Here is a 17,666-nt window from a genome sequence, read left to right on the forward strand (position 1 = left end):
CTTTGTTTATTCCTCCACCAGTGGTGTCTCTTTCCCCCTCGCACCGAGGGAAAGCCGTCACATCACCGCCGCTTGCGATGTCACTCACATCGATGACGTCTCTCCCAGTCTTCTCCTCTGATCCGCCTTTCTCAGCCGTGACGTCATCACTGCCGCCCAGTTCACTACATCTCCCTTCCTTGTCATTGGAGCTTTCTCTGGCACATCAGTCTGAGGTCATATGCCAGGCAGTGCTTGAGAGGTTGGACTCTTGTATTGGATGTGAAGTTGGCTGCCTTATTGGTTGGGAGGACTGGTAGGAAACGTGTTGCTTTGTCCCCGCCTCCTGAGAAGAGTTGCGGCATAAGAATCAAAAAAATTTAGTTTTTGCTGTTCCTTTTCATCCTCCCCCCTCTTCCCCCCTCTACCCCTCCCCCCCGTCATTGTATCAAGCGTTGGAAGGCTAAGGACTTTGCCCTTCCTTTGCCTTCGAGGGAGGAACAACGCGGACGTGTTCCCGAGAGTGCTGTTGTTTCGGGCAGTTTTAGTGATGAGCGTTCTGCAGGAGATGCTTCATCCTCTGCCTCGAATCTCGAGCATGTGACCCCCCCCCCCTCCGTCCATGCACATCGCGAGCGTGTTGGAACCTTCCCTGATCGTGCACGTGATGTTAGTGCTCCTTCTTCTCTAGGGCCTATTCGTCACCGTAAGGATCTCAAGGCGCCTGTTAAGAGGTCAAAGGTAGTGAGCACGGAGTTGGTGCAGCTGGAGTGTTTGCCTGCCTCTCTCACTGGTGCTTCTAAGAGTTCTACTCTAAGGGATTCTCCTTTGATCTCGAGTGTTCGAGTTTCCCCTCCATCTAACGTACGTACATCCGCCACGCCCGTGACCATTCATGGACGTGGAGTCATCTGTTGAGGTAAGTGATGTTCCTAGTGTTATAGTGGGTTTGTCTCAGAGGCCGACGCTTGGACCCAGCCCAGACAGGTTAGTTGGGGTTTCGGACTGTTTGGCTGCTAATCCTTCCGTTAATTTTGGTGGAGAAGGCGCCTTAGAAGAGCCTACACATCCTTCTCGTCGTCGGACTCCGTTGCCGGAGTAGGAGGAGGGAGACACGCAAAAGTTTCTGTCTTCCTTTTCGGAAGTTGTTGATCTTATTCGTGGTTTTAACAATTTGGAAAGTAGGACTTAGGCTCGGTCATCTTACACTCCTTGCTTGGAAGCCTTGGTGGGAGCTACTCAGGACCCCAAATCATCTCTTCAGCTTCCTTTGTCGGGGCACATTCAGTCGGTCTTGCAGAAGGTTAACGCCTCTGTTTCAGACCGGGACGGGTCGCTTTGCTCTAGGGGCGCTACCAAACTACTACCCCCGCCTCTCACGAGACATAGGAAGTACAATGCCACGAGCTCTGCATTTTTGTTGTCACGCCATCTTAACCCAGACGTCATTCGCCTGAAGCCGGGTTTGACTTTGGAACAGGTGAGGTCGGTGGCTACGTCCTTGTCTCTGCAAGATGCCTCAGCATTGGAATCTATGGCGGGCTCCATGTTGCAGACAGTTTCTTGGCTGGACCTCTGGTCTGTGGTTATTGCCAAGATAGCTTCCGACAGGTCCCCGGAGGGGTTGGTGAGTGCCTCCTTGCTTGCCAGTCTGTTGCAGTCTGGGAGCAAGGCGTTTTCCTATTTTGCTCACCTCGGTGCCAATTTATGGGCTAATCTTCTTCTGATTAGAAGGGACTCGACTTTGTCTAGGATGGAGAGATCACTCAACACCGAGTCCTTGCTGGCATTGAGGAATGGAAATCTGTTGGAGTCCCAATTTTTGTTTCCTCGGACAAAACTCGAAAATTGCGATAGACCGGTGCCAGGCTGACACCAAAGATTGACTGGTGCACCAGGCCGTGTCTAAGTCGGAGTCTCGTCCTCGGAGATGTCCGGCTCCTCCTCCTCCTGTCCAGCAGCAGTCAAGGAGATCGTCACCTGGTAGGTCATCAAAGACCTCGAGTTCGGCAGGGCCTTCCCGTTCAACATAGCCTAAGTCAGAAGATCAATGCCCCTTTCGTTCTCGTTCCTTTAAGCCAAGAAGGGGCCCAAGGGGCAGAGGTAAAGGGGGTTGTCAGTAGGTTAGGCGCATCTCCCTCTCGTGCGACATGGGTGGGGGGGTGCCTTGCTAGCCATTGGGCCAAGTGGCAAAGTTATGGGGCAGAGAAGTGGGTGATAGATGTCCTTCGGGTGGGATACCGACTGCCATTCGAATTCTCTCCTCCTCTGTCGGACAAGCCGCAGCTCAGGAAGGCATATCCTCCACATTCTCTGAAGTTCTTGGCTCTTCGGGAGGAAGTGCAGAAAATGCTTGACAAGGATGCGATAGGGGAAGTAGTGCGTCCAACCCCAGGGTTTTATAGTCACATCTTCTTGGTGCCCAAGGCGTCGGGAGGATGGAGGCCAGTGATCGACTTATCCACCTAGAATCACTTCATCAGGAGGACACAGTTCAAAATGGAGACCCCGCGCTCGGTGTTGGCAGCCTTGAAGGAAGGCGACTTCATGCTGTCGATAGACTTAACCCTTAAACGCCGAAGCGGTATTTTAAAAATCGTCTCCCGTATGCCGGCGGCGTTCGGGAGTGAGCGCCGAAGCGGAAAATTTTTTTTTCAAAAAATCATGCACGCTTAGTTTTCAAGATTAAGAGTTGATTTTTGGCTCCCTTTTTTGTCATTGCCTGAAGTTTAGTATGCAACCATCAGAAATAAAAAAAAATATCATTACCATATAGTATAAATATTGGGATATATGACAGCGCAAAAAAAATGTCATATATAATTGTATACAAATCGCGCTGTGAGCAAAACGGTTAAAGATAACGAGTTAATTTTTTTCGTTGTATTGTACACTAAATTGCGATCATTTTGGTATATAAAACATTGTAAAACGATCAAGGCAACACAGAGAAAATATTATCACAGAATGATGCATGAATTCGTAACGCGCGGACATAAAAAAAAGCTGTTTTCAAAAATTCACCATAAATCAAAATATGGTGCTAGAGACTTCCTGTTTATTTCAAAATGAAGGTAATTAATTGAATATTACTAGACTGTAGGTGTTGTAGCTTACAATTGCAGTTTTCGACCATTTCTGTCGAGTTAAATTTGACCGAAGGTAGAATTTTTTCTATTTATCGTTATTTATATGAAAATATTTCAAAACTAATAAAAGCTACAACCATAGGTTGTTTTTTGTTCTATTCTACATGAAATTGCACACATTTTCATATATAAAACTTTATGTAACGGCTAATTTAAAATGGTGCAAACATTACGACAATCGGACAAAAAAATTTATGATTTTTTCGGAAGAGTTACCGTGTGGATGTAAGGAAAAAGTTTATTTCATAAATTCACCATAAATCGAAATATTGTGCTAGAGACTTCCAATTTGTTGCAAAATAAAGGTAAATGATTGAATTTTACTAGAATGCAATAGTTTTAGCTTACAATTGCATTTTTCAACCATTTCGGTAGAGTCAAAGTTGACCGAAGGTTGATATTTTGGCACATCATTATTTATATGAAAATATTTCAAAACTGATAAAAGCTACAACCATTGGTTGTTTTTAGTTGTATTCTACATGAAATTATGCACATTTCCATATATAAAACTTTATGTAATGACTAATTTAAAATGGTGCAACATTACGACAATCGGACAAAAGATTTATGATTTTTTTCGGAAGAGTTACCGCGTGGACGTAAGGAAAATGTTTCTTTTTCATAAATCGAAATATTGTGCTAGAGACTTCCAATTTGTTGCAAAATAAAGGTAAATGATTGAATATTACTAGAATGTAAGAGTTTTAGCTTACAATTGCGTTTTTTTACCATTTCGGTCAAGTCAAAGTTGACCGAAGGTTGATATTTTGGCACTTACCGTTATTTATATGAAAATATTTCAAAACTGATAAAAGCTACAACCATGGGTTGTTTTTAGTTGTATTCTATATGAAATTGTGTACATTTCCATATATAAAACTTTATGTAACGACTAATTTAAAATGGTGCAAACATTACGACAATCGGACAAAAAATGTATAATTTTTTCAGAAAAGTTACCGCGCCGACGTAAGGAAAAAGTTTTTTTCATAAATTCACCATAAATCGAAGTATTGTGCTAGAGACTTACAATTTGTTGCAAAATAAAGGTAAATGATTGAATATTACTAAAATATAAGAGTTTTAGCTTACAATTGCGTTTTTCGACCATTTCAGTAGAGTCAAAGTTGACCAAAGGTTGAAATTTTGGCACTTATCATTACTTATATGAAAATATTTCAAAACTGATAAAAGCTACAACCATGAGTTGTTTATTGTTGTATTCTACATGAAATTGCGCACATTTTCATAAATAATACTCCATGTAACGGCTAATATAAAAAGGTGCAAAAATTATGTCAAAAGTGACAAAATAATTTCTGAGATGTGTCGCTGATACTTTTTAGTGCGAGAAGAAAGAAATTCGCTTTTGCGCACCTGGGATCCCCCAAGGCGCGTGATTCAAAAGTTTTTGCCTAGTATGCCTATAACTATTTTTCTGCAAATTTTAAAAAAAAACTTTTTTTATATCGACGTATCATACATCCAATCGGCACCCAGCAGACTATTTATATCAATGTTTAATACGTCCAATCTGTGTTAAAGGGTTAAGGGACTCATACTTCCAAATCCCTGTTCATCCCACATCCAGGAAGTTTCTTTTCTCTTGGGGACAAGATTTTGAGTTCAAAGTCTTGTGCTTCGGGCTGACGACAGCCCCTCAAGTGTTCACAAGGGTCTTCTCTCTAGTGACAAGTTGGGCCCATGCTCAGGGGATCCGTTTGCTGAGGTACCTCGATGATTGGTTAGTCTTGGCAGTTTCCAGGGAGAAGCTGCTGCAGGACAGGGATCTCTACTTCGGTTCTGTCTGGACCTGGGCATGTTAGTCAACCAGGAAAAGTCGAACCTCGTGCCCACTCAAAGGATTCTCTACCTGGGCATGGTCATCGATACGACAGTGACGGAAGTTTTCCCATCGGATCAGAGATTGGAAAAGTTGCGGGCTGTAGCGCGCAACTTCCTGTCCAAGTCACATCAGTCAGCCCATCAGTGGTAGGTTCTTCTGGAAGCATTGTCTTCCCTGGAGAAGCTGGTCCCTCATGGGCGTCTTCATCTTCAGTCTCTGCAATGGAGACTGGGAGAATTCTGGTCTCCGGGAGGGGACTCTCCCCTGTTTATGGTTCCTCTGTCTTTGGAAGTGAGAGAAGACCTTCGTTGGTGGTTGGACGACCAGAATCTGTTGAAGGATGTCCCTCTGCTTTCTCTCCCACTGGACTTCCTTCTGTTCTCGGACTCCTCCCTCGCAGGTTGGGGCGCGCACTTAGGCGGCCTCATCGCTTCAGGCGTTTGGAGTTTGGAGGACAAGCAGCAACATATCAACATCTTGGAGTTGAAGGCGGCTTTCCTGGGTCTGAAGGAGTTTCGGGGGAAGGTAGAGGGTGATTCTGTCGTTCTCATGTCGGACAACACTACGGTGGTAGCCTATGTGAACAAACAGGGAGGCCTGGTTTCACATCAACTTCATGCCTTGACCGTTGAGCTTCACCAGTGGGCGGTCAGCATTCGGTAGAGCTCTCAGCGAGGTATATCCCAGGGAAAACGGAACGTGGTCGCAGACAAACTCAGTTGCTGGGATCAGATCCTAGGCACAGAGTGGTCCCTTCATCAAGTGGTGGCAGACAAGTTTTCCAGATTTGGGGGAGACCCATGCTGGACCTTTTCGCGACACGCTACAACAGGAAGCTGGAAGTGTTCTGTTCAGTGGTTCCAGATCCTTTAGCTTTGGCAGAGGATGCATTCCAACATCCCTGGGACAGCCTGGAGGTGTATGCCTTCCCTCCGTTTTGTTTGATCTGTCAGGTTCTGAACAGGCTGATGAGTTCACAGGGTCTCAGGATGACTTTGGTAGCCCCTCTGTGGCCTCAGGCAGAATGGTTTCCAGATCTGCTGTCGTTGTTGTCAGAGGTTCCGAAGGAAATTCCCCCTTGGCAACATCTGTGTCATCCCCATGTGGAAAGGTTCCACCAGTCAGTAGAATCCCTGTCTCTTCATGGTTGGAGGCTATCAAGTATCTCCTCTTGAGTGAGAAGCTTTTCTCAGAGAACAGCTGGGCACATGTCCAGCAGTCTTAGAAAGTCAACCTCCGCAGTTTACCAAGGCAAGTGGGCGATCTACTGTGATTGGTGTCGTAAACGGGGTTTTTCTCCACTCGCGACCTCTATTCAGCGAATAGCAGACTTTTTAACCTTCCTCAGAGATGAGAAACGTTTGTCTGTATCTGCTATTAGAGGCTACAGGGCGGCACTGAGTTTTGTGTTACGCCTTAAGGGTATCGACATCTCTTTCTGGGAACTTTTCCTGCTAGTTAAGGGGTTTGAGCAGTCGAGTTCTCCTAGAGAGCTCAAGCCTCCAACGTGGGATGTTTCCTTGGTTCTTAAGAGCTTCACTAAGAGTCCATATGAGCCCTTGCGTCGCTCATCTGACAGGAACCTGACACTCAAGACAGTTTCATTCTGGCGTTGGCATCTTCGAAGAAGGTAGGAGAGCTCCATGGTCTGAGCTATGAGGTGAAGCACACTAGGGGTTGGGGGTCGATGTCCTTCGAATTTGTCCTGGAATTCGTGGCCAAGACCCAAAATCCCTAGGTGCATGATGACAGGTTCACTTCGTTTTCCATTCCATCACTGACTGACTTAGTGGGTGGTGATGCTCAAGAGCTTTTGTTGTGCCCTGTCTGGGCCCTGCGCTGCTATCTTAAAAGGACTCAGCACCTTAGACCAGGCTGCCACAGACTTTTTGTCAGCACAGGCCGTACAAAGAAAGAGGTGTCTAAGAATACTATCTCTTTTTGGATACGGGAAGCCATCAGACAGGCATACTTGACACTTGATGATTCCACCACCATGTCTGTGCAAGCTAGAGCTCATGACGTTAGAGGTATTGGTCCCTCTCTGGCTTTCAAAAAGAACTTGGCTGTACATAGAGTGCTGAGTGCTGGTACTTGGTTATACCAGTCCACGTTCTCCTCCTCCTATCTTAATGATGTTGCCCACAGATCTATGGACACATTTTCCCTGGGTCCTGTGGTGGCTGCCCAACAGGTTGTGTAACTCATAGTTTCACTTAACAGGGCACCTTTGTATCTTACCTAAGATGATTGTGTGGATGAGAGAATGAGTGAGTTGGCTGGTCTCCTTCTTTCTCTTGTACCTTTCCTTCTTCCTTCGGGCGGTTTAAGGAATAGACACGTCATTCGCTGGACTGGTCTGATACAGGTGAGTAAGGTAGTCATACTGATAGTGTGGTCGTGCAATATACAAATATCTCACCCGCTATTTGGTAGCATATGCTCCACTCCTTGACAAGGAGGAGTTGGGACTAATACAAACCCTGGTGTCTTGGTTTGTTATTGGACAGTCAAAGTTTCTCTTTGGTTCTCTATACAATGGTTATCCCATATATCATTGTACGTCACTCAGGTTCTGAGTGGTTAGATATCAATTTATCTAGCTTCTCAACAGGCTTCAGTCCCTCTCCAAGAACCATTTCTTTTGAGAGCTGGACTGGTGGGTAGGCCCCCAGCCGGTCTAGTGTCTTATACCTCCCTCCAAGTATGAGTCTATCCTATTGTTAAGACTGAAGGTTTGTTCTCGTATGAACAAATGACAAATTTTCTAAGACAATTTGTATTTTTCATAGCTACAAACCTGAGGTCTTAACAATAGGATAATTTCTAGTGCATAGCTGGATCCGGTTAAAAAGCAGATGAAAGCAAGGAATCTTGTGATATCTGGCAACGCATGCATAGCTCGGGTTAGGAGTAGTCAAGGGTGACGCAGCTACGCCAGTCTTTCCCAACTCAGGATGACTTAACAAACATAGGGGCGGCTAGAGGCAGGCAGTATAACGTTAAGACCTCAGGTTTGTAGCTATGAAAAATACAAATTGTCTTAGAAAATTTGTCATATTATACGTATGGTCTTTTCACATAATCTGTTGCTCCATGGAGATTCCAATGCTGTGGCTAATACTTTAATATTCCATCTTTTTGCCATCCTCCTTACTCTATAGTTTTGAAATTCTCCCCCCATTGTCTGACACTTTTGAAAGGTGCTCCAAATATAGCAAACCAACCATCAAAAAGTGTCTTTATTATAGTGTTTGGTTTCTTATCTTTTATCCAAAGAGCCTGACAATACTTCGTTGTCATATCTACCATTACCAAAAACTTACTCTCTTCTATCTCCCACATCCATTGCTACAACTTCATTAAAAGTTTCACTTAAGAAAATCCTACTATTGCTTTAGCTGGGTTTCTTTTATATCTTTTACATACTTCACAATTTCCAATCAAGTCTGTTATTGACTTTTTTATTTCCTCCTTTTCTCTCTCAATCAAACCATCATTCCATTGTGCATCCTCTATTAGCATCCATATTTTATCTCAACTTCCATGACCAAACCGTAGATATAATTTCATCATTGCACTGTTAATTTCCCTCAGACTCTTTCCCTTCCAACCCTCCAGTAATAATTCTTCTACCTTCCTCCTTCTTATTGGAAAAATTACCCTGTTTGTCTTCCCCTAACTTTAACTTCATATCCCCAGATAGTACTTCTATTGTAACAGTTTTCTTTCAAATTTATGGTCATACCCATTTTGCTCATGATTGTCTTACCCATTATCCACAGTATAATCACCCTGCAGAATTTCTTTCTTCAAATAAAACTTGTTTTTCAATATCACTGGTGTTTCCATTACTCCTTTTGACTTATGACTCACCAAAATTAAATACTTTATTAGACACTGTCCTAGTATCCTTTATTCTCCTCAACTCTTCCTAACTCAAACCCATAACAATGAGAGCTAGTCACAATTCCCCACAAAATGTCATTTTACATCAAGAGTCTAAAATTGCATCAACCTCTTCCCAAGACTTCCTCTATTTTACTAACTTCTCCTACATAAACTTCTGATCCCAGTTTGTGTTTTCTGCTTATTTTCTTCTTCTTTTGTCTCTGTTTTCTTCCTAGTTTGAAAATTCTGAGGACAGTCCCTAGCCCTATGCCATTCTAATTTGCATATTGCACATATTGTTACTTTCTTCTATGACGTCACAATACAACTTAGATACATCAAGACATTTTCTAAAATCAAACATGTTTCACCAATACAGAAAATAAAGATGAAATGTCTCTGACTAAACTGATATATGTATAATCACAGTGGACCCCCTGTATTAATGGTGATGCTTACCAGATCCCCCTGTGAATAGTTGAAACCTGCTAATACTTTAAACCCCCTCTAAAAATGCTTATAAATACTTTTCTTGAAAGTTCAAATACTAAATGTATACCTTGAATAACATCCTACTTCAAATCTACCTTAAATTACTATCCTATTACTGTATTAATCTTTTAGATTATGTATATATATTATTAATATAATTTCAAAGTCAACTTAAGTGTTTCACCATCAAAAATATATGTGTACAGCCAGTAACAGAGAGAGAGAGAAGAGAGAGAGAGAGAGAGAGAGAGAGATTACACGAACATTAGTCGGCAACATAACACTTGCTCCCCCCCTCCTGTCACATTGCTTGACATATTTGACAGCTCTGGATCCGAGCTTAGTACCTGGAGCTAAAAAGAAAGATGCGGGGTAGAATGGATTTTCCTTCATTCTTACATAATTTTTTAAATTTATAAAGTAAAATCTTACTAATTCACTATTCTTCACAGCATGAACATATAGGTCAAAAGTAGTGAATTGGCATCTCTAAGATGGAAGCAAAGATTCCAGACAAGAACTTCAGAGTCTGTAAATAAACAAAAATTCTCTCTCCTTCAGGAAGATTGTATCCTGAGAGAGACTAAAATAATTATAATATGTGAGGATGGAGAGGAAGACGGAAGAGAGCTGTACCACCCATGCCCCAATCCTACTAAAATGACGGAAAGAGATGAGAAACCAATCATGACTGGCCCTGCAAGTAGAAGGGAAGATCGCAATCGTCTGCTGTTAAAATTCTTCCTGAACATCCCAAAACACACATCCTGAAAGACTAAAACATTTAAAATTTCCCAGACATGTGTGAAAAGATACATAAAAACAAAAATGTCAATATACACATATTTCAGTTCTTAAAAAAAAAAAAATTAAAACACTAAACCAAGGTAAGGGATCCTGTCTCTCTGAAGGGGCATTGCTCTCTTAGGAGACAGACCAGCCTATCACACATAACGCAAGCGATGCCGATGTAGAGTAAAAATCATATCTGCTGCAAAAGCATCTGACCCAAGGAAGGTCAACATGGCAAACAAAGAAGGCTTGTCTAAAAACATTGACATCCAGGAACTTTTGGGCTTAATAAAAAGAAATAAAGCTCAGGCTACGAACAAATAACCGGCTTGGAAAAGGAGACCGAAGCAAAACTCCACTCTCCAAGGCAGTAAAAGAAAGACTGGCACATCGCGGGGGTCCGAGCTTGGTCAGTGACCAAACATCCGCCTCGTATGTGCATGAGTAGTTGTTTGTTTTTACTTGTTTCCAGCTATCGCTAGAAGAATATCCTATTGTTAAGGCCTCAGGTTTGTTACCTATGAAAAATGCAAATTGATTAAAAATTTGTCATTTTAATGAATTGCTATTATTGCTGTTTACATTTTGAAAATTTGCAAATCATCAAAAAATATACATAGAGAGAGAGAGATTTAATCTTATTAAACTTACTAATACTGTATTACGTAATTAATATTTGAAAATTAGTAGATAATTTTAGTATCATAAAAATGTATTTAGTCATGAAAATAACATCAAAATACACTAATTGGCAAATATTTACCATCAGAAAAACCTGAGAATAGGCGAATTCCCTACGAATAATGGGTAGGCATGGTCCAAAGAAAAATCCGCAAATAGGTGAATCTGTGAACCTCGAGAACACGAATACGGGGGGTTGACTGTAATTTGTGGATATTTTTCACAGAAAAATACCACAAATTTTCTGCGAATAATGGGTAGTTATGGTCCATTGAGAAATCTATGAATATGTGAGTCCGCGAATGACGAGAACGCAAATACGGGGAGTCCACTGTACTGATGATGAATTATTTTTAATGTACGTACTGATCTTGAAAATTGAGAGGTTCTTTTCATAAAAATTATTGGTTTTTTACAGATTCATTGAGCATTTTTACCACAACATTCAAAACCCTTGGCATGAATAAATAGCTTGTGACAAAAACATTTTTTTTCACAATTTCATGTTAGTCTTTCACTTTGTACTTTCAGGTTTATGTATCAGTCGATACACTGGCTCCAACCCAATACAGTGGCATTGGAGAGAATGACCAGACTGCTGAAGATGTGCAAGCTATTCTTACACAGTCATCTTATATAACCTGAGAACAACCCTCCCAGTCAGCTAGTTGTGTGCCAGCTGGCTGTTACTCTGGGGGGGTTGGAAGATCTGGTGCTCCTGGAAGTCATGCCTCTTGGTATTGGGATGGAGGGACTTGGCAGTATGCAAATCTCATCAGATGGCCATGGGGAGGATGTTTCAGCTTTTCAGGTGATGGCAGTGTGGTGTTAGATGATGAGAATGTCCCCTGTTTAGAACCGTTTTCTGAAATTGAAAGTATTAGTAGTGTGTGTGATGAGGGTAGAATGTTGTCTAAGGAGTTGGAATCAGTCCCTCCTGTAAGTGGTGCTGATGTCTCCTGTTGCAGAGATAATTGCTTCATTATTGAAGGAAAGGACTTAAATGAGGCAATTAAAAAGCAATCAAATAAGAATTATAGTTCCTTTGATTCCTCGCCTCCTGTGGAAAAATTTAATGAATTTGTGACAAGTGATCTTGGAGAGAATTCTGTTGATTTGTGTGATGAGAGTAAACCTTTGCTTGTTGGTGCTAGTCCTTGTACAACAGATGAAGTCACTGGTGGAAAGACAAATGACTTTAATTCATCAGTTAAAAAGGAAATATGTTATGATAAAATCATACCTTTACCAGAAACTACGAAAGATATGAACAAATTGAAAGACAATGGTACTGATAACTTTGGGTATGATGTTGGTAACAACCACATCAAGTCAGAAGCATTTTCAGACAAAACCAGGTCTCCGGTAGCAACACCAACAACAACTAAAGAAACTATAGTCTTATGTAATGATTTAGATAGTGTTTGTCAAGTGATTCCGTTATCATTTAGTCCAAATCTGTATCCTGATGTAGGCTCAGTGCCTCTCATTAACTGTCAAGCGTCCAGAAAAAGTGCATTGCCTTCTCCTATGTTCTCTACTGTGGTATCTACTGCAGATGATAATAGTGATTCGTATGTGACTGTGCTCAGTCGCACTGGAAATCGTGTTAGGTCAGCTGCCTCTTGGCCTCGTAGAAGGCCTCAGTCGTTGCGTGTTGCTATCTGTTACTCTACTCCTGAGTGTAGGCAAGAAGTGAGCAAGCCTGTGTCTCCAGTTGACTCACAAGAAATTGGTATGAGAGACATGTCTCATGGTAATGAAGCTTTGCATCCTTCATCCAGCACCACAAGTTTTTTGAAAGCCTGGGGAAGTTTAGAGAATTTAGAGACAAATAAAAGCTCAAAAAGTATATGTGGGTTTGAATCTTCTTTTAGTCAATCTCAGCCAGATTGCAGCAAGTTGGAGGATTTTTTCCAGGTAGATTCTGAAAGCAGGCTGGATATGTTGAATTATGTGCAAGTGAAAGAAAAGAGTTATGAATCAGATATTCAAGAAATCTTGACAGATGTTTCTGGTGATCCACAGAAAATTGCTTCAGCTGCATCTCTACCACTAGTACAGAGTTCACAGATCAATACAAGACCAAGTAATTTACCGCAATTGGAAATGGTGTCTCCTGTTTATGCAAGTTATCTAATGTCACCAAGTAGTGATAAAGAAAACGACCCCGCTTTACTGTCAGTTAGACCAAAGGTGAGACAGTCTCCTCGAAGGAAGAAAAACTCTCCTAAGAAAAAGTCAAAGTCTCCAAAGAAAAATAAAACGGGTAACACGAGAGAAGAGCAAAAGTTACAAAAGGCCTCTTCTTCTTCAGATTTTGGTAGTGAGGTTTCTGTACACAGTATTAAATGTGGGAACTTGGATGATGATGTTTGGGCTGTTGATGATTTTCTTCCACTGCCAAAGAATAAAATCGGTAACACCTTACCATTGGGAATGCAGGACTTTGAAGTATGTAACTCTCATGACTTTAAAAGCACATCTTTGCAGCCTTTAATGCCTCCAAGTGATGTGCAAAAGCATAGTCCCATCCACAGTTCCAGTACTAAAGATTTTGAAAACAGTATGGTCACAAGTACATTTTCGACAGACACAGGATATGAGACTGAAACGAATAGAAGTGAAAAGGACAGTAATATAGACGATAAAGTAAAGATTCTTATTAAGCAACCTGTAAATGTTAGTGATACTGATTGCAAGTTGAAGGATCAAAATCTTCCACTGAATGCCTCAAATTATAGCTTGGCTGCATCATCTGAACTTGCATCTCAGGCTACGACCCCACATACAATGGCAGAGGATTTTACCGAGTACTACAGTATTACTTCTGAGCTGTCAAATGCACCATATTCAACTCGCCAAGGTGCAGGAGAAGATACTCCTGACTACTTGAGCATTTGCTCTGAAATGCCAGGAGTACCAAGGTTGCCAGAAGACAGTCCTATGGTAGATTTTGAGATGAATACACTGTTTCCAGAAGTCAGCAAATGTAATAATCTTTTGTCAAGTCCTTTGGATTCCCCTGAGAGTGGTGAACCATCAACAATGACTGATTCTCCTATTACTGTTGCCAAGTCAGTTGTTGAAGATTTAGAGGAGAAGAACTCTCCAGAACATGGACCGTCTGATGGAAGTCATTCTGCAACACCATCTATAGCTGACAGTTCCCCAAACACCCCTGATGAGGTGCCTTCCCAGGAACTGGTAGAAGTCAAGTATGTGCAACTTTCTCTGAGTATTGTTTTAGCAATTGTACTTCATGCTATGCAGAGCATCTCTCAGTTTATGCTAGAAATATTTTTAGCTACTGAACATGAGGGGTACTGGGATTAGCAGAAATTTCTGTAAGATCTGCATTTTTGCATCTGTTTTAATGTGTTTGGGAATTTGAGTAATGGTTAGTCAATTTAGATTTTTCTTTATTGAATTTAAGATCTCATTCTGCATTTTGGTTCTGAAGGGAAATAAAATGGTTTGAAGTGTATGTGGCACTTTTTAAATATTGCAATGTAAGAATGCTTGTTCATTGGATAAACGGGTTGGTGGAAATGAAAGTTAAAGCCATGATCTGAACACATAATTAGGAAAGTGCTGTAGTGTGAACTGTTAGGCTTTACATGCATTATTTTGTGAGATATAAGGAATGAGAAATAATCACATGGTTGACAGACAAATTTAACACGTTCTTTTATATCTGACTACTTTTCTCCTTTGGTTTATGATTTTATCGTAAAAACTACAGTACGTACTTCCCATTCTTTATATATATTTTTACGTAGAGTAAAGTTTTAGTTTTGAGGGTGAAGTATGTAAAAAATTTGCTGATTAGGTTATTGGAAATTAAGTATTTATATAAAGAATTTAAATCTTTTGTAGATCTATACCACTGACTGTAAGATACTGTTGTGCATCAAGCTTATGTTGACCAGTTTTTTTTTAGTAGATTCCTCTATATTGTTGTCACAGAAATCAGGAGTTATAGAGTTATGAAATAATTTTAAGACTTTGCAGGCATGTGTCTTAATGGTAGTTTAGTAACGTTTGTTATAAAGAAATCTGTTTCAGGGGGACCAATTGTTTCTTTTCTTCTAGCTTCTTTGTTTTTATAATTCTCCTTATGCTTTTTTGCTGTATTCTGTTCTAGTTTTCATCCTGGGTTATTTTTCATTCAAGTTATCTTCTGTTCTTAATTAAGGCTAGCTTAATAAATGATGTCTCTACCCCTGTTAGTAGCTGTTTAAATGTTATTCTTGGCTAGCTGTGCTTTTTCTTCTCATGTACTATTGCATTTTTCTATTCCAGAATGTGCACAAAGTTTTGTTAGAATTTTTAGTTTAATTCATCCAAATCAATTAGTACTTCACTGTGAAGTAGTTAAAATATATAAATTTTAGTCCATGAAATTGTTAGGCTAACAAAAGATTGATTAAGCCCACTCAAATTATATACTTCTGTTAAATTAATTCTAATGTAACTTAGGAAAGACGAGTTTCGAAATGGGTGTAATTCAGAGACACCTTCTTATCTTGCTTTCTGTGTAGGTGTATTTTACATATTTTTTTTAACAACTGAGACTAATGCAAGGCAACTGAACTAAATTTGCTGCACTTCAGAATAGGATATAGTGTTATGTTATTTGCCAAAGCAAGGAAAGTTGTAAAGGAACCCTTCAAAAATATGTTTTTACAATTGATGTAGCATGCAGACCTTAAATACATTTGATACTGGGTTACAAAATCTTAGTTTAATGGAACAACAGTAACACATTTTGATATTTATGTACATAATGTAACTCTTGTTAACTGCAAATTCTCTTCTAATGTTCTTCATAAACTTTATTTCTTTTTTATTAGTGTTTCCACGATCCTTTTTTTTATGGAATCTTTGGTTATAGTTCCTGTCAGTATTTGCTGTTTATTGTTATAATCCTATTGCTGAAAAGTTTCTGATCTTTCCAGTTTGCTTTAGTGGTCAAAAAGACCATTTTCATAAAATCTTTGTCACTTATGCACAAAATAAATGAAGACTTGGAACTAAAAATATTCTCTGTTACATTTTAGGCATTTAAAATAAGTTATTCATGTAGGTTACTGTTAACTAAAATGCTGTAATGAATCATTCAAAAAAGGAAGAGAACATTCAGAAATAAATACAAAGAAAAAATCTGACAATTGATCCTGGGCTATGTCCAGTCTTTTAAAGGTGAGAAATTTTTTGTTTTGTTTTTTTGTTAATTGTATATAGTACTTCACTGGAGACAACTGTATTCATGAGCTAGAAAAGATTCTAAGCAAATCTAAGGATTAATTGATGGTGTAAATCTTACCATTCAATTCAAATTTGTTGGACTCTGAGTAAGGGTTTAACTATTAGGTGTTAAGTGTTTATTATTGTAGATTGTGCTAAACATGTGGACATATATTTAGAAGGTGCCACAGTAAATGAACTTGTATTTTATGTGGATCTAAATTTAGTGGTCTAGCTAAAGCTATTCAGTTATAATAAGTATTATTATTATTCCAGACTTCTAAAACTGAAAGTTTTTGAACAACTTAAGGCAAGATATTAAACAAGAATAGAAGTTATGATTATCATAACTAGGTTCTGTTCTCCACTGAATAGAGCAAAACATATGTATCTGTAATGAGAATTCAGATCCAGTTTTCAGACCAAATGTAAAGTTGCAGTGAAGAAGCATAAAATGCAAAAGAGACAAATAAATGAATGAATAGATTGAGTATTTAAAGAAATGACATAAATACCATAATTTCATCACAAATCAATGGGCCAAATTCATTTGAATGTGGATCTGTATTAACAGGACTGAAGATTTTGAAGCTCATTCAGTTTTATTGAAGAATTTCTGGATCAAAATGCATAAGTGGCCTATATCTGAGTTCTCAAAAATTACAGTGCAAAGTTAATTCCTTAATGTGTGTTAGCAACTTCCAGAAACTGTCATACATTTCAAAGTATCCAAAGTCAATTATTTAAATGTCATGTAAACAAGAACCCCTCAGTCATAACCATGAAGTAATACTAATGCATGTCAATCAACAGGAGGAGGCATTACCTGAGCAGCACTTGTTATGGATTATTCATGGGTAATTTATTACTCTTAGGAAAAATTATGAATTGCTAGTAAAATCAAGTTATAACACTTCATAACTTTTGAGCATAATGTAAGACTTGGTAAAAAAAGGTTACACCAAAATTTTCAAAAGTGTAAACAGAAAATCAAAATTTAGTCATCAATGGTCATTCAAAATTTAAATCCCTTGTCAATGTAGCCTCATACTGAACTGTAATTATTTGGGCTAACACTTTGATGCACAAATTTTGTGCTAACTACTGGACATAACTAAAGGATGCCACATGTGAAATCTTTGCACTGATGATCTAAATTATCATTTTATATGTAAAGCAGATGAAAGAAACTCCCTTTGCTTTAGAATTATTGGGCTTGCATAAAGTTTTGACATTAGTACATAAATGGAAAGGTAGCAGTCTCCAAATGAAACAAGCTGGACAGGAAGCAGGGATGAGACCAAAGGAAATGAGGTCAAGTAAAAGCCAGAAAACTACCGTGGTTCAGAGAACATTTATTATTGCCCACATTTCATAGTTGACTAGATAATGAAAGCACTGTCGTAGTAGATTGTATCTTGTGGAAATGTTTTCAGATGTTTCATGATGATGCTATTGTACCTGAAGGGTTTCAACTCCTCCTCCTTCCTTGTTTGGTGTACTGTTCTATTGGAATATTGTGGTTTTCCAGTGCTGGCTGTCATCTCAAACATTGGACAGACTTAAGTCATCAGTGACACCTC

At 39.7% G+C, this 17,666-nt stretch overlaps 2 protein-coding genes across 2 annotated transcripts in view; both read left to right on the forward strand.

Annotated features, from left to right (window-relative positions):
- LOC135206633 (DNA damage-regulated autophagy modulator protein 2-like) overlaps positions 1 to 11,501 on the forward strand; it is a gene marked incomplete at its 5' end in the record, with an annotated part of 141,962 nt that extends 130,461 nt beyond the window's left edge. The window contains 1 exon segment of the mRNA XM_064237974.1: positions 11,365 to 11,501. Coding sequence (XP_064094044.1) covers positions 11,365 to 11,478 — 114 coding nt within the window. The 3' untranslated portion in view covers positions 11,479 to 11,501.
- A 238-nt stretch (positions 11,502 to 11,739) lies between these two features.
- The window catches only part of LOC135206632 (uncharacterized), a 29,964-nt gene continuing 24,037 nt past the window's right edge, over positions 11,740 to 17,666 (forward strand). The window contains exon 1 of the mRNA XM_064237973.1: positions 11,740 to 14,051. Coding sequence (XP_064094043.1) covers positions 11,740 to 14,051 — 2,312 coding nt within the window. The remainder of the gene's footprint in view (positions 14,052 to 17,666) is intronic.

The sequence above is a fragment of the Macrobrachium nipponense genome, chromosome 31 (assembly GCF_015104395.2).
Source record: "Macrobrachium nipponense isolate FS-2020 chromosome 31, ASM1510439v2, whole genome shotgun sequence".
NCBI lineage: Eukaryota > Metazoa > Arthropoda > Malacostraca > Decapoda > Palaemonidae > Macrobrachium > Macrobrachium nipponense.